We start from the raw sequence: 26219 nt of genomic DNA, 5'->3' as shown, positions 1-26219 counted from the left end.
TTTTGACTTAACTTTACTCAGCAAAAGAGCTTTTCCCTCTATTACCACTTCGCCTACGTTTTTCGTAATTCCCAACAGTAAGCTTTAACTGAAGAAGAAAAAAAAATCCCCAGCAAGCAGATCCTGGCACCCCTTCCAGGTCCTAAAAACACCCAAGAGTTCGTGGCGCTGGTGGCTCCAGCTGTTTGTTTCCCGGGCAGTCTCCGGGTTGGATTTGCACCCTGGGGTCTACACGGGTTAAAAACGAGGAAAAGAGGCCACGAAGAAATACAAACTGCCAGGGTGTCGAAATGAAAGGAACGACTGTGAAAGGGGTAAGGAAAAATCCAAGCCATCTCTACGGGGAGGATCCGGAAAGCACCGGCCGCGCAGGGGGTCAACCAACTCCGACACCGCTCGGGGTCAGCTGGGCGCCACCTGGCGCGGACTTCGGAGCGAGGGCAGGTGCGCGGGCCGGAAGCCTCGGGCGCTCACCTGGCACCTACCTGGAGCTCACCTAGCGCCCGGGCCCCGAGCCGCCGCCCCCCGCCCAGCCCGCCGCGCCCGCACCTCGCGGTCCTTGAGGCCCAGCAGGAGCACCTCCTCCATCAGGGTCAGCCGCGTTTCCTTGGAGTCGCCCTTGTCGTCGTCCTGCTCGTCGCGACGGCTCTGCGCGTCGTCCTCGCTGCTGCCGGCGCCGCCGCCCGCCGCCCGCTCCTTGTCGGCGGCGTTGCGGGAGGCCTCGGTGCGCCGCTGCACCAGGCCGGAGCTGCGCTGGGTCAGCGAGGTCATGGCTCCCGCCGAGGCGCCAAGCCGGGCCGAGAGAGTGGCGGGACCGACCGGGTCGCCCTCCTCCTCCCCGCGCGGCCTCCGACCCGGGTTTCCGTGTTAAATCCGGACGCCGGGGCGACGTCCGTCGGCAGCGGGGCCGGGGGCAGTCATGAGGAGACAGGTCAGGGCGAGGCGGGCTGGCCGGGCATCGGCGGAGCAGGAGAGGAGTGCCTTCCTGCCTGCGGCCGCAGCCCCCAAAACGCCCGGAGCTCCGAAGCGGAGGCGGCGGCGGCGGCGCCTTTCCAATATGGCGGCCCCGGCTGACGTCACCGGAGGATGTGGCAGAGTCGGCGCGGGAGAGCTGGGCCGGGAGGCGCCGGAAGCGGCGGCCGGGGATCCGCTGCCACTGCCGCCTACACCCTTCCTGGCCCTCGGTGCTTGTCTTTTCCTTGGCGTTCCTGCGCCCCCTGACCCGCGGTCCTGCAGTCCTGCTCCCGTGACGTGCCCTCCCTCCTTCCGTTCCCCGTTTCCCCTTCACTACCCAGGGCTGGAGCCTGAACCTAGCGGGGCCCCCCACGAATCGGAAGAGCCTGGGCCACGCGAAGGTGGACCCCACTCAGCCTCCAGCCGTGCCCTCCGCGCCCCAGACACCGCCGTCTTCGGAGGCGACTCCGCGGTCGTGTGGACGGGGTCCCATTTGGACTCCGGGGTCCGCAGGATCGGCAGGAAGGACTTTGCTCGCTGCTGCTGGGCGGGGAGGGGTACGCTCTCTGCTGGGACTCCCTAACCCTTTAGAAGGAGCAAGTGCGTCCAAATGGTTTGAAAGTGGACCTTTAGTGTTTTCCAGGAGTAAGAAGATAGAACAGTTGACCAGTTTTGTTTGTAAAACTTCTTTCCTTGCCTCGGACTTGTGCTGTAAAGTGACCAGGGCGTAGTGAGTGCAGTTAGTACCGCACACGTTAGCACGCTCGACCTTAACGATCTTTTTATAGAGACAATAAAACTGCAGCGTTTCATGCCACGTCTTTGTACGCATCGGATCTCTCTCCGTGTAGTTACTAGGTGAAATCCTCTTGGCGTGCGCAAATTACGTTAAAAAAATAGCTGTCAAACCTGAGACAGGGGTTGGAGGAGTAGAGAATGGCGCTTGTAAGTGAAACGTTTAACCAGGAATGGTGTTGTGTGCCATCCTGTATTAAAATAAACAATGTATGGACAGAGTGGAACAACAGCAAAGCAAAAAATAAAAATTAAAAAAAAAGTGATCATGGGCTGTGGCTGAAGAGTGGTTTAGATGGGTTCTTCTCTTTCCACAAATCCATTATCCAGAACTCCTGCTGCCTACTATCCCATGCCCTGGAAAGTGGCAGTGCTAAATGAGGGGAAGAGAGGGTCCAGGGGGAGCATCAAGTAGAGCTTCCCTTTTTCCCACCTGTCTGGGCGAAGGTCGATTTCACCTCAACCAGTTTCTCCCATTCACACCCTCTTTTTTTTTTTTTTTTTGAGACGGAGTCTTGCTCTGTTGCCCAGGCTGGGGTGCAGTGGCGTAATCTCGGCTCACTGCAAGCTCTGCTTCCCAGGTTCACACCATTCTCCTGCCTCAGCCTCCTGAGTAGCTGGGACTACAGGCGCCCACCACCACACCTGGCTAATTTTTTGCATTTTTAGTGGAGACGGGGTTTCAGCGTATTAGCCAGGATGGTCTCGATCACCTGACCTCGTGATCCGCCTGCCTCGGCCTCCCAAAGTGCTGGGATTACAGGCGTGAGCCACCGCGCCCAGCCCACACACTCTTTGGACTTTTTTTCTTCATCTTTTCTGATTTTACCAAATGTTGTAGCTTGAAATGTTTCTTTGTAAAATAAATGTAATTAATTTATTATTTGAAAAAAGTTAATCAGGAGTAGTGGCCCACATCTGTAGTCCTAGGTCTTTGGGAGGCTGAGGCAGGAGAACCGCTTGAGCCCAGAATTTGAGGCTGCCATGAGGGTGATCGTGCCACTGCACACCAGCCTGGGAGACAGAGAAAGACCCTGTCTCAAAAAAAAAAAAAAAAATTGGCTGGGCGCGGTGTCTCACGCCTGTAATCCTAGCACTTTGGGAGGCGGAGGCGGATGGATCAGGAGGTCAGGAGATCGAAACCATCCTGGCTACACGGTGAAACCCCGTCTCTACTAAAAATACAAAAAATTAGCCGGGCGTGGTGGCGGGCTCCTGTAGTCCTAGCTACTCGGGAGGCTGAGGCAGGAGAATGGCGTGAACCCCGGAGGCGGAGCTTGCAGTGAGCAGAGATCAGGCCACTGCACTCCAGCCTGGGTGACAGAGCGAGACTCCTCTCAAAAAAAAAAAAAAATTACTTGACTAATATAGTCAAGTATGTAGTTCAAAGAGTACAAAGACGCGTGTAGTGAAAATTTCCCTCCCAGCTCTGCCCCTGTTCACCCAGTTGTTCTCCTTTCTCTCCTGAAGGCTTTAATGCCAACAAATCCTCTGAAACTCCTCCCCTCAAAATGTGAAGCCTAATTTCCCTCCCCCTGAGTGTGGGCCAGACTTAGTGACTCTCTTGAAATGAATAGAATGTGGCCAACATGACTGACTGTGTGTCACTTCTCAGATTAGGTTGTAAAAGTCTATGCAGCTTCTTTTCCTCCCCAGCTGCCCTCCACCCCCACCCATCATGATGGGTGGGGGTGGAGGGCAGCTGGGTGATGGGTGGGGGTGGAGGGCAGCTGGGGAAAAAGTGAGGGAGGAAGGAAGGAGATATTTTAAAAACAGGAAGGGGAAGAAAGGATATTTTAGGAACACGAAGGAAAAAAGAAGGAATTTTAGGAACGAGAATATTCCTAGTTACAGCAATGAGTGTGTCTTGTTTTAATTTTTATTTATTTATTTATTTTTGAGACAGAGTCTCACTCTGTCGCCCAGGCTGGAGTGCAGTGGCGTGATCTCGGCTCACTGCAACCTCCACCTCCTGGTTCAAGCAATTCCCCTGCCTCAGCCTCCCGAGTAGCTGGGATTACAGGCACGCGCCACCACGCCCAGCTAATTTTTTTTTTTTTTTTTTTTTTGAGACGGAGTTTTGTTGCCCAGGCTGGAGTGCAATGGCGCAATCTCGGCTCACCGCAACCTCTGCCTCCCAGGTTCAAGCGATTCTCCTGCCTCAGCCTTCCGAGTAGCTGGGATTACAGGCGTGTGTCACCACGCCCGGATAATTTTGTATTTTTAGTAGAGACGGGGTCTCGCCATGTTGGTCAGGCTGGTCTTGAACTCTTGACCTCAGGTGATCTGCCCGCCTCGGCCTCCCAAAGTGCTGGGATTACAGGCATGAGCCACCGCGCCTGGCACGCCCAGCTAATTTTTTTGTATTTTTAGTAGAGACGGGGTTTCACCATGTTGGCCAGGCTGGTCTCGAACTCCTGACCTCAGGCAATCCACCAGCCTCGGCCTCCCAAAGTGCTGGGATTACAGGCATGAGCCACCGCGCCCGGCCATGATTGTTTGTTTATTGCCTGCTGAGATGTGCCAGGCACGGTGTCCAGTAACCCCCACCAGGACCCTGCAGGTTAGGTGCTGCCGCTATGCTGACCAACTCCACATGGACTGCAACCATCTCATGCAGTGCGGTCTGGCAGCACCTCCATGTCTACCTACAAGTGTGGGGGAGTAAGCACTTCAAGCAGGTGGATAACAGGACCCCTTTCTTTGCTCACATGGACTGTTCTGAGATCGTTTATACAACTTCTCAGTAGCATTTAGCTCCAGCAAGCTCAACGACCCCTTCACTCCTCACTCCCCTCCACTAGCTCCTGCTCCCGGCTGTTGCACTCCCTAATAAAGCACGAAAGCCTTGTCTTAGGCCTTGCTTCCTAGGGAACACAGATTAAGATGCCCATTTTACCTACGAAGAAACAGTTCAGAGAAGTTAAGTAATCTGCCCAACTTAACACTTCTCGAAAATCGCAGACCTGGATTAGAACCCTGGTCCTTAATTCAGTCATCAAACAAGTATATTTCTACATGTTTGCTGCATGCCAGGCATTGTCATAAGCAATAAAGATACAATACTAAGCCAAAAGAGACATAGCCGTAGTTTTCATGAAACAGACAGTTTAATGAAGGGCACAGATATTAAGCAAATCCTGATGCTAATTAATGTATAAATTTAGAAATGCTTTGAAAGAAGGAATACAGTCCTATGAGACCATGTACTGTCATATATGTGAGAAACCTAAGTTTTTGTCTGGGACTCAAAGCTGCTCTGAAGAAGTCATAAGCCAAAGAATGAACTGAAGTTAACCAAGTTGGAGGTAAAGGACATTCCTGAGAGGAAATATGCAAAGGCCCTGTAGCAAAAGATAGATCATGGGATGGAGGAGAACCAAGTAGAACAGTTTTTACCTGGGCTGAGGGAGGGAGTGATGGCAAAAGCAATAGTTACAGACAAGGTCCAAATCATACAGTGCTGTCCATTTTAAGGCCATTTTAAGATTTGAGTCTTTTTTTTTTTTTTTTTTGAGTCGGAGTCTTGCTCTGTCACCCAGGCTGGAGTGCAGTGGCGCAGTCTCGGCTCACTGCAAACTCCGCCTCCCGGGTTCACGCCATTCTCCTGCCTCAGCCTCTCGGAGTAGCTGGGACTACAGGCGCCCGCCACCACGCCCGGCTAATTTTTTGTATTTTTAGTAGAGACGGGGTTTCACTGTGGTCTCGATCTCCTGACCTCGTGATCCACCCGCCTCGGCCTCCCAAAGTGCTGGGATTACAAGCGTGAGCCACCGCGCCAGGCCGAGTCTTTTTTTTTTTAAACAGGGTCTTGCTCTGTTGCCCAGGCTGGAGTGCAGTGGCACAATTTTGGCTCTGCCTCCTGGGTTCAAGCAATCCTCCCACCTCAGCCTCCCAAGTAGCTGAGACTACAGGTGCATGCCACTACACCCTGCTGATTTTTGTGTTTTTTTTGTTTTTTTGGTTTTTTTGTAGAAACAGGGTTTCACCATGTTGCCCAGGTCTTGAACTCCTGGGCTCAAGCGATCCACCCCCTTTGGCCTCCCAAAGTGCAGGGATTATAGGTGTGAGCCATCGTGCCTGGCCAAAAGCTGGTCTTTATCCAACCAAACCCAATGGGAAGCTATCAAGGGTACTTTTAAATGCCCTCTGTGGGGGAAGAGGGGATGGGTGGGTGGGAGATGTTACCAGATTTGCATTTTGAAAAGCTTGCAGGATATACCCAAGGCATGGATATAGGATACAGAAGCAGCTCATTTTTGCAGTAGTCCTGCAGAACCTGATAGTAAGTTCGACCACGATGGTGGAAGAAGAGAGGGTGGTAAGTGAATGTATGCAAGAGATAGTTAGTAAGTTAAACTGACACAACTCAATGAAAGACTGACTATGGAGTGTTGGGGCATAAAGGAGCAGGGTTGTCAAGGATTACTCCCACTTCTGGCTTGTGTAGGAGAGGATGATATAGGGATCTCTGGGCAATGACCAAGTTTGCATGAGTTTATCTCAGTTGAGCTTTTAAGAAGTATATAAAACTTCCAAGAGAATTTGTTGTGTAGGTAGTTCTATGTACAGAGTCTTTCTGGGTTTTTTTGTTGTTGTTTTTTGGTTTTGTTTTTGCTTTGAGACGGAGTCTTGCTCTGTCGCCATGCTAGGGTGCAGTGGCACAATCTTGGCTCGCTGCAACCTCTGTCTCCCGGGTTCAAGTGATTCTCCTGCCTCAGCCTCCTGAGTAGCTGGGACTACAAGTGCGTGCCACCACGCCCAGCTAATTTTTGTATTTTTAGTAGAGATGGGATTTCACCATGTTGGCCAGGATGGTCTCAATCTCTTGACCTTGTGATCCACCTGCCTTGGCCTCCCAAAGTGCTGGGATTACAGGTGTGAGCCATCGCACCCGGCCCAGAGTCTTTCTATTTTAACCCAATAAAAATTTCAAAATGCCTAGAAAATGAAAAGCACCAGAAGAAAACTATGGGTAAATTCTTTTATAATCAAGGAGAGAGGAAGCCTTTATTATCATGACTCAAAATCTGATTTTTAAAAATTTGAAATAAATTCACAGGAATTGCAAAATTAGTGCAGAGAGAGCTTGTGTACCCTTAGTTTACCCCAGTAGTAACATGTAACTATAGCACACCATCGAAACCAGGAAATTAATATTGGTATGATCCACAGACATTATTCAGATTTCATGGGTTTTATGTGCATTGATTTATGTGTGTGTCATTCTATGCAATTTTACCACATGTAGATTTGTGTAAATACCACTGCAATCAACATATAAAAATAAGCCAGGCAAGGTGGCGCACAACTGTAATTCCAGCACTTTGAGAGGCTGAAACAGGAGGATTGCTTGAGCCCAGGAGTTGGAGACCAGCCTGGTCAACATAGAGAGACCCCGTCCCTACAAACTTTTAAAAAAAAATTAGCCAGGCATGGTGGCAATGGCTGTAGTCCCAGCTACCTGGAAGGCTGAGGCAGGAGGATGACTTGAGCCCAGGAGTTTGAGGCTACAGTGAGCTCTGACTTGCCACTGCTCTCCAGCCTAGGTCACAGAATAATATCCTGTCTCTAGAAAACATAATTAATAAACAAATAAAAAAGATATAAAATTGCTCCATCATCACAAAGATCCCTCATGTTGCCCCTTTACAGTCATGGCAGCTCCAGCCCCTCCCCCGACTCTATCTCCGACTCCTGGCAACCACTACTTTGTTCTCCATCTATAATTTTGTCATTTGAGAATGTTATATAAATGGAATCATACATTATGAAGCCTTTTGAGATTTGCTTTTTTCACTCTGCATAATTCCCTTGAGATCTATCCAAATTGCATACATCAATAGTTTGTTCCTTTTTATTGCTGAGTGGTAATTCATGGTACTCAGGTACCATATTTGTTTAACCATGGATCCATTGAAGGACTTTCCGGTTGTTTCCAATTTGGGGCTATCACAAATAAAACTGCTATGAATGTTCATGTACATGTTTTTATTTGTTTTTTGTTTTTGTTGTTGTTGTTTTGAGACTGAGTCTTGCTCTGTCACTCAGGCTGGAGTGCAGTGGCACGATCTCAGCTCACTGCACCCTCCGCGTCCCGGGTTCAAGCAATTCTCTTGCCTCAGCCTCCCGAGTAGCTGGGATTACAGGCACGTGCCACCATGCCTGGCTAATTTTTGTATTTTTAGTAGAGATGGGGTTTCACCATGTTGACCAGGCTGGTCTCGAACTCCTGACCTCAAGTGATTCGCCAACTCAGGCTCCCAAAGTGCTGGGATTACAGGCGTGAGCCACTGCACCCGGCCTATGTTTTTATTTGGATGTAGTTTTCATTTCTCTGAGATGAACACCCAGGAGTGCAATTGGATCATATGGTAAGTATATGTGTTTAATTTGTTTGTTTGTTTGTTTTAAGAAACTGAGATTCAGTCCGTCCCTGGATCTAAAACAGAGAAAAAAAGGAAACTGGGAAATTGTTTTCCAGAGTGGCTGCATCATTTTACATTTCCACACTAGCTTTATTCTGAAACACAGCAGCATTATTGAACTAACTAGCAAATCTTCAGAGGCTTTCAACAATCTTCTTTTTAAAAAAATCTGCTGCAAAGATTTATTAAGCATGTACTATATTCCAGAGAAGGCTGTAAATGTTTTCAGGTTGCTATGGTTTGAATATTTGTGCCTCCAAAACTCATGTTGAAATGTAAGCCCCAGTGTAGTAGCATTGAGAGGTACAGCTTTTAAGAGGTGATTGGGTCATGATGGTTCTGCCCTCATGAATGGATTAATCCATTTACAGATTAATGGATTAATGGGTTATCATGGGAGTGGGACTGGTGACTGTAACAAGGGGAAGAGAAACCTAAGCTAGGAGTACTGTAATTAGCCCATTTTATGAAAAAAGAAACAGGCACGGAAAGATTCAAGATTCTGCCCAGGGTTACACAGCCTGGCTCCGGAGTCCATGTTCTTAACAAGGACCTGATAATAACTTAATTATTTTAGGGCCAAAACAACTATACAATGTGGTCCTTGTGGTAAAAGACATAAAAGTCTGAGGCAAACACAAAGTTTCAAAGACTGAATTTTATTTTATTTTTGAGTAAGTAATAAATTCATGTACTTATCAAAACAGATAAAAGGCCTGTACAGAGAAGTTCTACATTGGCCCATGTCCATTGACTGTAGCCATAATTTTAAGATAGTCCCATGATTCTCATCCCCGGCATTTACATTTTCCTCTAGCCCCTTCTTCCTGAGTGTGGGCAGAACTTCTGTCTTGCTTTTAACTAATAGAATGTGGCAAAAGGTGAAAGAATGTTGCAGATGTAATTAAGGCCCCTAATAGGTGGGGCACGGTGGCTCTCGCCTGTAATCCCAGCACTTTGGGAGGCCAAGCCTGGCGGATCACGAGGCAGGAGATGGAGACCATCCTGGCTAACACAGTGAAACCCCATCTCTACTAAAAATACAAAAAATTAGCCGGGCGTGGTGGCGGGCGCCTGTAGTCCCAGCTACTAGGGAGGCTGAGGCAGGAGAATGGCGTGAACCTGGGAGGCAGAGCTTGCAGTGAGCTGAGATCAGCCACTGCACTCCAGCCTGGGTGACAGAGCGAGACTCCGTCTCAGAAAAAAAAAAAAAAAGGCCCCTAATAAATTCACATTGAGTTCATCAAAAGAGAAACTCTCCTGGGTGCTATAGTTTGAATGTTTGTCCCCTCCAAGTCTCATGTTGAAAATTTGGTTTCTGGCTGGGCACGGTGGCTCACGCCTATAATCCCAGCACTTTGGGAGGCTGAGGTGGGCAGATCACTTGAGCCCAGGAGTTCAAGACCAGCCTGGGCAACATGGCAAAACCCTGTCTCTGCCAAAAAATCAAAAAATTAGTGAGGCATGGTGGTGTGTGCCTGTAGTTCTAGCTACTTGGGAGGCTGAGATGAGAGGATCACCCGAGCTCAGGGACATCAAGGTTGCAGTGAGCCATAATCATTCCACTGCAGTCCACTCCAGCCTGGGCAACACAGTGAGATCCTGTCTCAAAAAAAAAAAAAGAAAAAAGAAAAGAAATTTGAAATTTGATCCTCACTGTTGGAGGTGGGGCCTAAGGCCCTCTGTGTTGGGGGCAGAGCAAGTAAGTTCTCATTCTGTTAGTGCCCATGAGACCTGGTTGTTAAAAACAGCCTGACACCTCCCCTCTCACTCGCTCTTGCTTCCTCTCTCACCACGTGATTTCTGCAGACACCAACTCCCCTTTGCCTTCCACTATTAATGGAAGCAGCCTGAGGACCTCATCAGATGCGTGGTCTTCCTGCCAGCAGAATCAGTCATGAGCCAAATAAAAGTTTTTTCTTTATAAATTACCCAGTCTCAGGTGTTCCCTTATAGCAACACAAAATGAACTAAGACATTAAATGAGCCTGACATAATCAGGTGGACCCTTAAAAGAGGCTCTAACCCTTCCCTAACAAGGGAGACTTGAGTCAGCTGAGATACTCTTCTGATGGCCTTCAAGAAGAAAACAGCCATGTGTGAACTACCTATGGTGAAAGGTGGCCTCTAAGAGCTAATGGTCTCGTCTTATAATCACAAGCATCCGAAATCTGCCAACCACATGATTAGCTTGGAAGAAAACCCTTAGGTCAAGATGAGAGTGTAACCCAGCCAACACCTTGATTACAACCTCGTGAGACCCTAAGCAGAGGGCCCAATAAGCCTTGCCAAACTCTGTCCTGTGGAAGTGAGATCATAAACATATGTTGTTTTAAGCCACTAAACTTATAGTAATTTGTTATGCCACAAATACAGATAAGTTGAAAATAAAAAGATGGTAAAAAACAGCAGCCACAAAATACCTGGAGTGACTATACTAATATCAAACAAAATAGACTTTAAAACAACAAAAAATAGTTAAGAGAAATACACGCTCACATTACGGTTTTTTGTTTGTTTGTTTTTTGAGATGGAGTCACTCTTGCCCATGCTGGAGTGCAGTAGTGTGATCTGGGCTCACTGTAAGCTCCGCCTCCCAGGTTCACGCCATTCTCCTGTCTCAGCCTCCCGAGTAGCTGGGACTACAGGCACCCACCACCACGCCTGGCTAATTTTTTGTATTTTTAGTAGAGACGGGGTTTCACTGTGTTAGCCAGAATGGTCTTGATCTCCTGACCTCGTGATCCACCCGCCTCGGCCTCCCAAAGTGCTAGGATTACAAGTGTGAGCCACCGCGCCCAGCCTCACATTATGTTCAATTGGTTTTGAACAAAGGTACCAAGACAATTGAATGGGGGAAAGAATAGTCTTTGCAACAAACAGGTCAGGAAGAACTGTTTATCCACATACAAAAGAATAAAGTTGAATACCTACCTCATACTATATACAAAAATTGACTCAAAATGGATCAAAGATCTAAATGTAAGGGTTAAAAATATAAAACACACAGAAGAAAATAGGTGTAAATCTGCATGATCTTGAATTAGCTATTGTTTCTTTTCTTTCGTTCTTTCTTTCTTTCTTTTTCTTTTTCTCTTGTTGTTGTTGTTGTTGTTGTTGAGATAGAGCCTCGTTCTGCCACCCAAGCTAGAGTGCAGTGACGTGATCTCAGCTTGCTGCAACCTCCTTCTCCCAGGTTCAAGTGATTCTTGTGCCTCAGCCTCCTGAGTAGCTGAGATTACAGGCACGTGCCGCTACACCTGGCTAATTTTTGTATTTTTAGTAGAGACAGGGGTTTCGCTATGTTGACCGGGCTGGTCTCAAACTCCTGACCTCAAGTGATCCACCCACCTCGGCCTCCTAAAGTGCTGGGATTACAGATATGAGCCACTGCACCTGGCCTAGCTATGGTTTCTTAGATATGACACTAAAAACACAAGCAACAGGAGAAAAAAAGAGATAAATCTGACATCATTAAAAGAACTCCATCAAGGCCAGACGTGGTGGCTCACGCCTGTAATCCCAGCACTTTGGGAGGCCAAGGCGGGTAGATCACGAGGTCAGGAGTTCAAGACCAGCCTGGCCAAGATGGTAAAACCCAGTCTTTACTAAAACTACAAAAATAAGCTGGGTGTGGTGGTGGGAGCCTGTAATCCCAGCTACTCAGGAGGCTGAGGCAGAGAATTGCTTGAACCCGGGAGGTGGAGGTTGCAGTGAGCCAAGATCACGCCATTGCATTCCAGCCTGGGCGACAGAGTGAGACTCCGTCTCAAAAAAAAAAAAAAAAAAAAAAGAACTCCATCAAGAAAATGTACTTTAGGGCCAGGTGCAGTGGCTCACACCTGTAATCCCAGCACTTTGGGAGGCCAAGGCAGGCGGATCACTAGAGGTCAGGGGTTTGAGACCAGCCTGGCCAAAATGGTGAAACCCCATCCCTACTGTAAATACAAAAAGTAGCTGGGCATGGTGGTACACGCCTGTAATCCCAGCTATTCAGGAGGCTGAGGCAGGAGAATCGCTTGAACCTGGGAGGTAGAGGTTGCAGTGAGCCAAGACTGTGCCATTGCACTCCAGCCTGGGCAACAGAGCAAGACTCTTGTCTCAAAAAAAAAAAAAAAAAAAGGAAGAAAGAAAATGTACTTCAAAGGATATCCTCAAGAAAAAGAAAAAGCCCATGTAATAGCAAAAACTTTATAAATCATATGTTTGATAAAGGACTTTGTTATGGTTTGCATGTTTGTCCACTCCAAATCCCATGTTAAAATTTGATTCCCAGTGTTGGAGGTGGGGCCTGCTGGGAGGCCATTGGATCACAGGGGGCCGATGCCTCACAAATGGTTTAGCACCATTCCCTAGGTGATAAGTGTGTTCCTGCTCACTTAGTTCATGAGAGATATGTTGTTTAAAAAAGTCTGGGGCCTCCCCCTTCTTCCTCTACTGCTCCCACTTGCACCGTGATACTTTGGCTACCCCCTTCACCTTCCACCATGATTGTAAGCTTCCTGAGGTCCTCACCAAAAGTCCAGCAGATGTTGGTGCCATGCTTGTACAGCCTGCGGAACTCTGAGCCAGTAAAACCTCTTTTCTTTATAAATTACCCAGCCTCAGGTATTTCCTTTCTTCCTTTTCTTTTTCTTTTTCTTTTTGTTTTGTTTTGTTTTGAGACAGGGTCTTGCTTTGTTGCCTAGGCTGGAGTGCAGAGGCACAATCTCAGCTCACTGCAGCCTCTACCTCCTAGGCTAAAGCTATCCTCCCACCATAGCCTCCCAAGTAGCTGGGATTACAGGCGTGAGCCATCACGCCCAGCCTGTATTTTAGGTATTTCTTTATAGCAGTGCAAAAAATGGCCTAATACAGATTTGAATCTGTAATATATAAAGAGCTCTCACAGGCTGGGTAAGGTGTCTGTTATCTCAACACTTTGTGAGGCTGGAGTGGAAGGATTGCTTAAGCTCAGGAGTTCCAGACCAGCCTAGGCAACATAGTGAAACCCCATCTCTGCAAAAAATACAAAGAGGAAACAAACTTCAATGAAATAAAATAAAAAAGAAAAGGATTGGGAGCTACTGCCTTCTCCAGGAGACCCAGACCTACCACCTTCAGTGAAGACCCTGGCCTTGAAGTCAGGCAGCATCTCTTCCCCCTAAAAACAGGAAGCCATCAAAAAGGGGGGGTGAAGTGGGGTGCAGTGGCTCACGCCTGTAATCCTAGCACTTTGGAAGTCTGAGGCAGGTGGATCACTTGAGCCCAGGAGTTCGAGACCAGCCTGGGCAACATGGCAAAACCCCGTCTCTACAAAAAATACAAAAATTAGCTGGACACAGTCGTGTGTGCCTGTAATCCCAGCTACTTGGGAGGCTGAGGTGGGAGGATCATCAGAGCCCAGGAGGTGGAGGTTGCAGTGAGCAAATGCCACTGCATTCCAGCCTGGGCAACAGAGTGAGACCGAGTCCCTGTCTCAAAAAAAAGAACTCCCACAATTCGATAATATAAACACAACTCAATTTAAAAGTAGGTACTGAAAGTTGTAAAGCATTAATGATTTATTTATTTATTTATTTTTAGACGGAGTCTCACTCTGTCACCCAGGCTGGAGTGCAGTGGCGCGATCTCAGCTCACTGCAAACTCCACATCCAGAGTTCAAGCAATTCTTCTGCCCCGGCCTCCCGAGTAGCTGGGACTACAGGCGTGCACCACCATGCCCCTGGCTAATTTTTGTATTTTTAGTAAAGGCAGAGTTTCACCATATTGGCCAGGCTGGTCTCAAACTCCTGACCTTGTGATCCACCTGCCTCAGCCTCCCAAAGTGCTGGGATTACAGGTATGAGCCACCATGCCCGGCCAATTTTTTTTTTTTTTTTTTTTTTTGAGTCTTGTTCTTTTGCCCAGGCTGGAGTGCTGTGGCGCACTCTTGGCTCACTGCAACCTTCGCCTCCCAGGTTCAAGCAATTCTTTTGCCTCAGCCTCCTGAGTAGCTGGGATTACAGGCATGCACTGCCACACCCGGCTAATTTTTGTATTTTTAGGAGAGAGGGGTTTTTTGCCATGTTGGCCAGGCTAGTCTCGAACTCCTGGCCTCAAGCAATCTGCCAGCCTGGGCCTCCCAAAGTTCTGGGATTACATACCTGAGCCACTGTGCCTGGCCCTGTTGAATGAAATTAAAGACAGATAAATGGAAAGACATTAGATGTTTACAGATTGGAAAAATTAATATTGTTAAAATATCCATAATACCCAAAGTGATCTACAGATTCAATACAATCTTTATCCAAGTCCCAACATAATTGTTTATAGAAATGGAAAAAACAATTCTAAAATTCACATGGAGCCAAAAGTACATCTCAAAAAACCCCAAATAGCCAAAGCAATCCTGAACATGAAGAAAAAAGCTGGAGGTATCACACTTTCTGATTTCAAGTGTATTACAAAGCTACAGTAATTAAAACAGTATGGTACTGACATAAAAACAGACATAAACCAATAACAAAGAGAGTCCAAAAATAAATCTGTGCATTTATGGTCAACTGATCTTTATCAAGGGTGCCAAGAACACACAATAGAGATAGGATGGTATTTTCAATAAATGTTGTTGGGAAAAACTAGATAATCACATGGAAAAAAATTAAATTAGACCTGTATCTCACACCATATACAAAAATCAACTCAAAATGAATTAAAGACTTAGGAACTGAATTCTATACTTTATAGGGGTGAATCACATGGTATGTAAATTACATTTTAATCTATTATTAACAATAATTATGCATCTTTGGATTAGGTTTGGTTAGGAGTATGTCCCAAGATAATATATTATTGAGAAAAAAAGATTTAGACTAAAAATATACTTTCTGTAATATGTGCTTTTCATTTTTAGGTTATAACGTTTTGAACAAGATTTGCTCATAGGGAGGTAAAAAAACAAACATACTTTCAGGATAATAAGCTGTACATTTTTAGCCAATAAGTTTGTAGAATGATTTAAAATTTGAGAGAAATACAGAACATGATGTTTTTATTTACCTTCATTGAACATTATAGAGAGGAAACGAATATCAAAGGAATACACAGACTAGATAAACTATAAAAATTATTTTAGTTATTTGTTTACATAGCAGTCTGTCACACAAATTCCAGAATTATATAGTTTAAGGAACCCTCAAGAGATCAAACAGTTCACAACTCTGAAACTTTTCTAACTGCCTATTCATTATTCCTAGAAATCTGGAGACAAGATTTCATGATTTTACTAGGTAAATTTTAAGTCTTTCTACCATGATCATCAAGAAATCTTCTAGGCTGAGCACAGCGGCTCATGCCTGTAATCCCAACACTTTGGGAGGCCGAGGCAGGTGGATCATGAGGTCAGCAGTTCAAGACCAGCCTGGCCAAAATGGTGAAACCCCGTCTCTACTACAAATACAAAAATTAGCCAGGCATAGTGGCAGGCACCTGTAATCCCAGCTACTTGGGAGGCTGAGGCAGGAGAATTGCTTGAATCCGGGAGGCGGAGGTTGCAGTGAGCCGAGACGGTGACACTGCACTCCAGCCTGGGCCACAGAGCGAGACTCCATCTCCAAAAAAAAAAAGCCTTATAAACTTCTAAGCTACATCCTTAATTATTAGTCTCTATAACGCAGAATATGGAGTGCAATTGACCCAATGAAAGATCAGGGATCGCCCAACTTATTAGTAAGGGTCTCTCCTGTGATCCAGAAGTTTTAGCCAAAGCTATCTTCTGGAAGTTTAATTCAGGTTTAGTATGATCCTCTACATTCTGTTGTACTTGACAACCCCTTTTTCTCAGCTCAGTGGAAATGGAAATGGAATTGCTTATTCATTGTTATCTGGAAAAATCTCCTAGAGTATGTATACACTTTTATTTCATTTAATTTATTTATTTTATTTTATTGGAAAGGAAGTCTCGCTCTGTTTTTTTTTTTTTTTTTGAGACGGAGTCTCGCTCTGTCGCCCAGGCTGGAGTGCAGTGGCGGGATCTCGGCTCACTGCAAGCTCCGCCTCCCGGGTTCACGCCATTCTCCTGCCTCAGCCTCTCCAAGTAGCTGGGACTACAGGCGCCCGCCACCACGCCCGGCTAATTTTTTTGTATTTTTAGTAGAGACGGGGTTTCACCGTGGTCTCGATCTCCTGACCTCGTGATCCGCCCGCCTCGGCCTCCCAAAGTGCTGGGATTACAAGCGTGAGCCACCGCGCCCGGCCAGGGAAGTCTCGCTCTGTTGCCCAGGCTGGAGTGCAGTGGCGTTATCTTGGCTCATTGCTACCTCCACCTCCCAGGTTCAAGCAATTCTCCCACCTCAGCCTCCTGAGTAGCTAGGATTATAGGCGTGCACCGCCACACCTGGCTAATTTTTTGTATTTTTAGTACAGACAGGGTTTCACCATGTTAGCCAGGCTGGTTTCAAACTCCTGACCTCAGGTGATCCACCCGCCTCGGCCTCCAGAAGTGCTGGGATTACAGGCGTGAGCCACCACGCCCTGTATTTACATTTAATTCGTTTTCTGCCTCACGTTCCCTAAGTAAATTATCCTCAGTTCCTTGAGTCAGCTACGAAAATAAATGCTCTCTTGTCCTGGATTTTAAATAAATCAGAGTATGATAAGAAAGAAATGACCTTCTAAAGCTGTAGAATGCCTTTGTCTTGCCGCGCGCGGTGGCTCACGCCTGTAATCCCAGCACTTTGCGAGGCCGAGGCGGACGGATCACGAGGTCAGGAGATGAAGATCATCCTGGCTAACATGGTGAAACCCCGCGTCTACTAAAAATACAAAAAAATCAGCCGGGCGTGGTTGCGGTTGCCTGTAGTCCCAGCTACTTGGGAGGCTGAGGCAGGAGAATGGCGTGAACCCCGGAGGCGGAGCTTGCAGTGAGCCGAGACAGGGCTACTGCGCTCCAGCCTGGGCGACAGAGCGAGACTGTCTCAAAGAAAAAAAAAAAAAAGAGAATGCCTTTGTCTTTTCACAAAGCAAATATTTTTCTTCTAAGAATAAAGGTTGCTTTCCTTTAAAAGGATTGAATGCTGAAGCATCCCGAGCAGCTATATTAGTTTTCTCTGTTATGTAACAAATAGCATATGTTTCTGATCTCGCCATGTCTGTGGGCCAGGAGTCCAGGCACAGCGTAGGTGGACCCTCAGCCGTGCAAGTCAGGAGCTGCAAACCAGGTGTCAGCTGAGTTGCATCTCATTTGAAGGCTCCCCTGGGAGAGAGCTGGCTTCAGAGCTTGCTTTGGATTGGCAGAATTCATTTCCTTGTAGAGGGGTTGTGTTTCTTGTTGACTATTGGCTGGAGGCTGCACTCAGCTTCTAGAGGCTTCCCATAGTGTTTTGCCGTGTGGGCTTCTTCAACATGGCCGCCGACTCAAGCCAGCAAGGAGAATCCCTAGTGTGAATCTGCTGGCACAATGGAGTTTCAGATAACGCAACAAAATCACAGGAATGACATCTCATCACTGTTGCCATATTCTGTCGGTTAGAAACCTGTCATCCCAGCCGGGCGCGGTGGCTCAAGCCTGTAATCCCAGCACTTTGGGAGGCTGAAGCGGGCGGATCACGAGGTCAGGAGATTGAGACCATCCTGGCTAACACGGTGAAACCCCGTCTCTACTAAAAACACAAAAAATTAGCCGGGCGTGTTGGCGGGCGCCTGTATTCCCAGCTACTCGGGAGGCTGAGGCAGGAGAATGGCGTGAACCCAGGAGGTGGAGGTTGTGGTGAGCCGAGATCGCGCCACTGCACTCCAGCCTGGGGGACAGAGAGAGACTCCGTCTCAAAAAAAAAAAAAAAAAAAAAAGAAACCTGTCATCCCATACTCAAGAAGAGTGAACACCAGAAGGCAGGTATCATTAACAGGGATCACCCTAGGGTCTACCCACTAGAGCAGCCTTTAATCCTTTCTGCATGGAGATGGAGAGTATGTGATTAAACAAATTAATGAACAAAAGCAAACCTATCTTTCATTATTTATTTTATGTTTTTTTTTGAGAGAGTCTCGCCCTGTCACCCAGGCTGGAGTGCAGTGGTGTGATCTCGGCTCACTGCAACCTCTGCCTCCCAGGTTCAAGCAATTCTCCTGCCTCAGCCTCCTGAGCAGCTGGGATTATAGGCACGTGCCACCACGCCTGGCTAACTTTTGTATTTTTAGTAGAGACGGGGTTTCGCCACGTTGGCCAGGATAGTCTGGATCTCTTGACCTCGTGATCCTCTCACCTCGGCCTCCCAAAGTGCTGGGATTACAGGCGTAAGCCACCGTGCCCGGCCTTAAATTTACTTTTTCAAAATATCAGCTGTTGATATTTAATTCACTATTTAAATGGTACAAATAGTTTTTAGTGTACTCACAAACTTGTGCAACCATCACCATAATCAATTTTAGAACATTTTCATCATTCCCTCCCCAAAAATGCCTACCCACTGGCATTCATCTCCCTTGCCCCTCACCTCAGTCCTCCAGCAGTAGGCAAACATTAATCTACTTTCTGTCTCTGTAGATTTGCCTGTTTGCCTGCTCTGTGGGTGTGGGTTCCTCTTTTCTTCTCCATGCACACATTTAATCTATTTCCTCACTTACCGTCACCTCTGCTCACTTTGCCCCAGTGCCAATCCAAACATCTCCCTCTCCAACTGTCACCATACTTTATTTAACTTTGTTCCCATAAATGCTCTACATCAGTAATGAGTGGCTCTCTGCCAGCTGCCCATGGCCGCTGTCCCTAGCCACCATGGAATTTCCTAAGCAGTTTTCTGCTCCTAAAGAAGCCAGCACGGCTCACTCTGTGCCTCTGCTTTACCTGCCACAAGGCAGAGGAGCGCCTCTCAAGGTATATCACTGGGGCAGCAGACTTTCTGGTCTCCCCTCATCTCCTGCTTAACTTTAAAAGATACAATCGTTTTATTACTTTGCATTTATATAGCCCCCTTTCTGGAAGCTCTTCAACCCCCAATGGCACTTTTTACAACACTCTCCTGAGGGTTGCCATGACAGTCCTCCTTCCACACTTGTTCCCACTCTGTCACCTTCTCAGTGCCAACACCTTTCCCCATCAATTCACTAAGAAAATTCAGAAAGTATTCCAAACGAATTTTTAACTGAATAGGGCTCTTCTGAATAGAGTTTATTTAAACCATAAGAAAAAGCATCAGGGTTTTACCAAAATACAATTTACTAAAAATGTAAAATATGATTTCAACTGAATTTTTTCTTCCTACCAATAGGATAAGATGAGGATGCAGCAAAGTTATTCTAATAGATGACATAGTTATGTACATGATAATTGTAATTACTACAATATCTTATTTTACTCAAAATCCCAGTAAAATTTTACCTTGCACCACTTAATAAATAAATAGGATCATGGGATATAATTAACTATCTCTTTCCCTCTCTTATGAAAGAGAAGGTTTAAATAAGTCAAAATGTCAAATAACTAATAAATAACCTTAACTTGATATTGAATTTGGTTGGTTTTTTGAAGAGTTTCTTCTTGATTAGTTAGGCTAAAAAATTTTGTTGTTGCTGTTTTTTGCATTTACTTTTGAAGGCAAGTATTTCTAGGTTTCGGAAAAATTCATTTTCAACCAAACTATAGAAGATCTGATGGACGAGGCCAGGTGCGGTGGCTCACGCCTGTAATCCCAGCACTTTGGGAGGCTGAGGTGAGTGGATCACAAGGTTGGGAGATCGAGACCATCCTGGCTAACACGGTGAAACCCCATCTCCACTAAAAATACAAAAATTAGCCGGGCGTGGTGGCGGGCGCCTGTGGTCCCAGCTACTTGGGAGGCTGAGGCAGGAGAATGGCGTGAACCCAGGAGGCAGAGCTTGCAGTGAGCTGAGATCACGCCACTGCACTCCAGCCTGGGTGACAAAGTGAGACTCCATCTCAAAAAAAAAAAAAGAAAAAAAAAAGAAAAATACTCAGGTTAACGCAGCAGTAATGAAGAGGAGACAGGATATCTGCTCTTAAGAGCCAGGGAGATAACCCCCCTCCTGTCAGGTTAGGGGAAAAAAAAGTCAAACTAGTTAAGTGACCTAAGTGTGAATTTGAGGATTTGTCACGGAAATCATCTCTTGGTTTCTTAGCTCTTGAAGGAGGATGGGATGGAGTCAGATGCCAAGGAGCTATTCACACAAGGAGTTCAGCAAATCATCATAAATTCAGCCTTCTTGCCTTCAAGAGGGATTGAATGCATCAAATGATCTCTCAAAAACTACTCAAGTATACAAGCTCAGAGACTGAAGTACATTTTAAAAGTTACTCAAGTAACGTGAGCACATTCTTATAAAAGGTTCAAACAAGAATCAATTCTAGGCCGGGCGCCGTGGCTCATGCCTGCAATCCCAGCACTTTGGGAGGCCGAGGTGGGTGGATCACCTGAGGTCAGGAGTTCGAGGTCAGCCGGCCAACATGGTGAAACCCTGTCTCTAATAAAAATACAAAAATTAGCCAGGCATGGTGGTGTATGCCTGTAATCCCAGCTACTTGGGAGGCTGAGGCAGGAGAATCACTTGAACTCAGGAGGCGGAGGTTGCAGTGAGCCAAGATCATGCCACTGCACTCCAGCCTGGGTAACAGAGTGAGACTTCGTCTCAAAAAAAAGAAAAAAGAAAAAGAGAATGAATTCTAGAGAGCAAAATATATATCACCTTTTATCCTCATTGCCATGTCCACTCCTTCCCCCAGAGTAACCAGGACTAGAGTTTGGTGCCCAGTCTTCGCACCTCCGTTCTGCACATTTACATGCGTACACCTACACATGTATCATAGAGATTTTTTTTTTTTTTTTTTTTTTGAGACGGAGTCTCGCTCTGTCACCCAGGCTGGAGTGCAGTGGCGCGATCTCGGCTCACTGCAAGCTCCGCCTCCCGGGTTCACGCCATTCTCCTGCCTCAGCCTCTCCGAGTAGCTGGGACTACAGGCGCCCGCCACCACGCCCGGCTAATTTTTTTTTGTATTTTTAGTAGAGACGGGGTTTCACCGTGGTCTCGATCTCCTGACCTCGTGATCCGCCCGCCTCGGCCTCCCAAAGTGCTGGGATTACAAGCGTGAGCCACCACGCCCGGCCGAGATTTTTAATGTAAAATGATCATGCCATATACATTGTTCTGCAAGTTGCTTTTTCCACTTAACTATGTATTGGGGATCTCCTCCTCTCAGTTCATTTACCTCTACATCAGTCTTTTTTGGTATAAATTTAAGGAGTACAAATACAATTCTGTTACATGGATATATGGCATATACCTCACTCTTTTTAGTGGCTGAAATGCATTCCACAGTATAGATAAACAACTTAATCAGTTCTGTTGCGATGGACATCTAACTTATGTCTAAATGTTCACTATTCCAATGGTTCTGCCATAAACTCCCTTTTACAAACAACTGCATGCTGAGTGTTTCTATAAGATACATTCCATGTCATTAATTAAATATGAATTGATGAACAAAGCAGCTTATGTTGTGTTTGTTTGTTTGTTTGTTTTGAGACAGGGTCTCACTCTGTTGCCCAGGCTGGAGTGCAATAGCGTGATCTTGGCTCTCACAGCACCTTTGCCTCCTGGGCTCAAACAATCCTCCCGCTTCATCCTCCCGAGTACCAGGGACTACAGGCATGCACCACCATCCCTGGCTCATCTTTGCATTTTTTTGTAGAGGTGGAGTTTCACCATGTTGCCCAGGCTGGTCTCAAACTTCTGGACTCAAGCGATTCACCTGCCTCGGCCTCTTAAAGTGCTGCGATTACAGGTGTGAGCCACTGCGCTCGGCCACAGCTTATGTCTTGATTTCCCCAACTGACATGAAACATACTCTCTGACATCCTTTTTTCCTTTGCCTTTAACTGTTTCTTTTTTTTTCTTTTTTTTTTTTTTTCTTTTTTGGAAATGGAGTCTCGCTCTGTCTCCCAGGCTGGAGTGCAATGGCACTATCTCGGCTCACTGCAACCTCTACCTCCCGGGTTCAAGCGATTCTCCTGCCTTAGCTTCCCAAGTAGTTGGGATTACAGGCGCCCGCCACCACACCCAGCTAACTTTTTTGTATTTTTAGTAGAGACAGGGTTTCGCCATGTTGGTCAGGCTGGTCTCAAACTCCTGACCTCAGGTGATCCACCCACCTCGGCCTCCCAAAGTGCTGGGATTACAGGCGTGAGCCACCACACCCAGCCTCCTTTAACTGTTTCTTTAGTGACTTCCCCAAGAAACTTTAGAATGGCTACTCACTAAGGAAACAGAATACCCTAGTGGCAGGAAAATTAAGATTCTGAAGCTGAGGTTAAGTAAGACCTAGAATTTGAGATGGGCGATTCGAAAGCAATTTCACTCTCCCAAAGAGTTTCTTAATGAAAGTGGCCTTGAAACAGGTTTACCATTCTTGGTAACTCTATTTTTAGTTCCTTGGGTAAAGTTAATACTCAGTTATATTATAGGCTTTTAAAATAAAAGAAGGCCAGGCGCGGTGGCTCACGCCTGTAACCCCAGCACTTTGGGAGGCTGAGGCGGGCTGATCTGAGGTAGCGAGTTTGAGACCAGCCTGGCCAACACGGTGAAACCCTGCCTCTGCTAAAAATACAAAAATTAGCCAGATGTGGTGGCAGGCTCCTGTTATCCCAGATGCTCAGGAGGCTGAGGCAGGAGAATTGCTTGAACCAGGGAAGCAGAGGTTGCAGCGAGCCGAGATCGTGCCACTGCACTCCAGCCTGGGTGACAGAGCGAGACTCCATCTCAAAAAAATAAAAAATAAAAAATAAAATAAAAAAATGAAAGGAAGGAAGGCTTATAACACAAATGTAGAAAGTTTCCATTAGAATTAGTCATCTCTCACTGTAGACAGCCACCCTGGAGAAAACAGCACTTACCTTTGGAAGCATCATTGATTCTTTTTTTTTTTTTTTTTGAGATGAAGTTTTGCTGTTGTCACCCAGGCTGGAGTGCAGTGACATGATCCCAGCTCACTGCAACCTCCACCTCCCAGGTTCAAGCCATTCTCCTGCCTCAGCCTCCCGAGTAGCTGGGTTTGCAGGTGCTTGCCACCATGCCCAGCTAATTTTTGTATTTTTAGTAGAGACGGGGTTTCACCATGTTGGCCAGGCTGGTCTTGAACTCCTGACCTCAGATGATTCACCTGCCTTGGCCTCCAAAAGTGCTGGGATTACAGGCGTGAGCCACCGTGCCCAGCCCATTATTGATTCTTTTATCCTATTAGCATCTTCTAATACATTTGCCTGATTGTACTAATGGGTGCCTCATGACCTAGAAACTTTAATATCTCTTCGAAAGGTCATTACCCAATTTGAGGTAATACAGCCTTAGCTAAGTCTGAAATCATAGCTCTATTCAGCCTTTTGGTCCGTCCTGCCAGTTTTATTTTTATTTATTGATTTGTCTCAGTAAAAGGGGAAAGGGGAGAAATGAGTAGGTTTGCTTTCTGCAAAGGCCAGACCACTGGGCAAAGAGAAACATAAATAAACCCTTGTCAGATGGGCCTTACACACTGAATTGCATTGCACCTAACATGTTAGTAAAACAATGGCAATTCTTCCAGCTACATCAAAGACACACCCACCATTCTGAGATGTGCTCCCATCGTTAACCAAGCTTTTAAGGGGCCGGGGTGACAATTCTGTCCCAGTTACCACTGACCTGACATCTCCCACTTGTTCCTCATGAGAAAAGTTTCTTTTCTTGTTTTTTTTTTTTTTGTTTGGAGATGGAGTCTTGCTCCGTCACCCAGGCTAGAGTGCACTGGTGTGAACTTGGCTCACTGCAACCTCCACCTCCTGGGTTCAAGCAATTCTCCTACCTTAGCCTCCCAAGTAACTGGGACTACAGGTGTGCGCCACCACACCTGGCTAATTTTTTTGTATTTTTAGTAGAGACGGGGGTTTCACCATGTTGGCCAGGCTGGTTTTGAACTCCTGAGCTCAGGCAATCCACCCGCCTCGGCCTCTCAAAATGCTAGGATTACAGGCATGAGCCACCACGTCCAGCCAAAAAGTTTCTTTTCAATGGTGGTTTGTTTGTTCATTAACAGGCATCTTTCAGATTGCCTCACTTCAAAAATAAAGGAATGTTTTTGGTTTGCAATAGGAAAATAAGCCTATAAAGGCCATTAGAATTTGAACTAAGAATTGAACCTTAAGACAGGAATGATATGAAATTAAGATCTAGAAAGATGAGATTGAAGAGATCAGTTCTTTGCCTGATGGGATTTAAATGACTGAACTAGACAAGATGAGGTACCAGTGTCCAGTGCCCGTGGTCTCTCCACTGTGCTATTTCATCAGGAGTAAAGTAGGGAGAGTAACAAACTGGTGTGATGGAAGCAAGGAGGTCCCTCCATCTTTCATTTCTGAAACTTATTACCATCCTTCACTTCCCTCCCTGCCCCCTTCCATGAAACATGCTCATAACACTCCACAATTAACACTTTTGTTTTTCTCCTACCCCAGGTAAATTATTTCCATGGAAGTAGTTCAGTTATGCATGTGCGTGTGTGTGTGTGTGTGTGTTTACAGGTGGTTATTATGACTTACAATTCTACCAGTGGTATAGAGAGTTCTAGTTGCTCCCCGTTTTTTTTTTTTTTTTTTTTTTTTGAGAAGGAGTCTCGCTCTGTTGCCAGGCTGGAGTGCAGGGGCACAATCTCGGCTCACTGCAACCTCTGCCTCCTGGGTTCAAGCAATTTTCCTTCCTCAGCCTCCCAAGTAGCTGGGATTACAGGCACCCGCCACCAGGCCCGGCTAATTTTTGTATATTTAGTAGAGATAGGGTTTCACCGCTTTGGCCAGGCTGGTCTCGAACTCCTGACCTCAGGTGATCTGCCCACCTCAGCCTCCCGAAGTGCTGGGATTACAGGCGTGAGCCACCACGCCTGGCCATTGCTCTCCATTCTTGCCAACAGCTGGTATTGCTGGCTTAACATGTTTTACATATTTGTGTAAATATGTAAAATATGTGGAGCATTATGAGCATGCTTCATGGAAACATGAAGGCACTGTCTCATTGTGGTTTTAATTTTCATTTCCTTGATGATTAATAATGTTGAGCACATTTTCTTTGCTTATAAATATGCATACATTTTTAACCCAGCAATTACATTTCTGGGACTTTACCCAAAATAAATACACACACACACACACACACACACACACACGCACACACAGAAACTGGGAATATCCAACGATTGTATTTTGGTGAAATATATTACTTTTGGTGCATTCATACTGGGAAGTATTACAGTTGCCTAATGATAACCACCACCATTAATAGCTCATGGTGGTTAACTCTAAGTGATAGAACAACAGGTGATTTTTAGTATGTTCTTAGCTTTTATTTTCTGAATTTTTCATAGTGAATATATGTTGCTTTTATATTCAGAAGAAATGGCAAAGGATACTTCTACTTTATTTTGGAACAAACAAAAAATTCAATCTTAACCTGACAGAATACCAACAATTCAATCATGAGCAATGTTTTTTGGGGGTCAATGAGTTCCTCATTTAAAATGCAAGAGATGCACCCATGTCTTTCTAAGTCCTATTCTATCTTTAAAAAAAATTGGGACTCCTTGGAAGAATGGCTGGATATGGGGCTGGGGCAGGAAAAGCACGAGGTTAGCCAGGAACACAGGAACATCCTGATATGCCAGAAAGTAAGAAAGTGAGAAGGAAGGAAGGAAGGAAGAAGGAAGGAAGGGAGGGAGGGAGGGAGGGAGGGGAGGGGAGGGGACTGGGTGGGGAGGGGAGGAGAGTGGGCTAGGGAGGGGGGAAAGAGAGGAGGGGAGGGGAGGGGAGGGAAGGGAAGGGAAGGGAAGGGGAAGGGAAGGAAAATATGGGGACATGTCAAAAGGACAAGAGCTAGTTTGAAGGAGAGCTCGCTGGCCAAGTCTGGGATAATTTTGAGCTAAAAATAAATCAGGACAGTAAAGGATTACAACTTATTGAATAAAACATTAATCATCAGGCCGGGCGCGGTGGCTCACGCCTGTAATCCCAGCACTTTGGGAGGCCGAGGCGGGTGGATCACAAGGTCAG

The 26219-nt window shown here is 46.2% G+C and overlaps 1 protein-coding gene across 3 annotated transcripts in view; it reads right to left on the bottom strand.

The window, feature by feature from the left end:
- GOLPH3 (golgi phosphoprotein 3) overlaps window positions 1–1538 on the bottom strand; it is a 61305-nt gene extending 59767 nt beyond the window's left edge. For all 3 annotated transcript variants that reach the window (XM_063619915.1, XM_055245695.2, XM_063619916.1), the window contains exon 1: window positions 550–1538. In XM_063619915.1, the coding sequence (XP_063475985.1) occupies window positions 550–771 (222 nt within the window). In that variant the 5' untranslated portion in view covers window positions 772–1538. The remainder of the gene's footprint in view (window positions 1–549) is intronic.
- Window positions 1539–26219: the final 24681 nt, after the last annotated feature.

Source organism: Symphalangus syndactylus, chromosome 16, assembly GCF_028878055.3.
Source record: "Symphalangus syndactylus isolate Jambi chromosome 16, NHGRI_mSymSyn1-v2.1_pri, whole genome shotgun sequence".
In the NCBI taxonomy this organism is placed as follows: domain Eukaryota; kingdom Metazoa; phylum Chordata; class Mammalia; order Primates; family Hylobatidae; genus Symphalangus; species Symphalangus syndactylus.
Note: the sequence above shows the minus strand (reverse complement) of the source record. Positions and strands in the feature narration are given on the sequence as shown.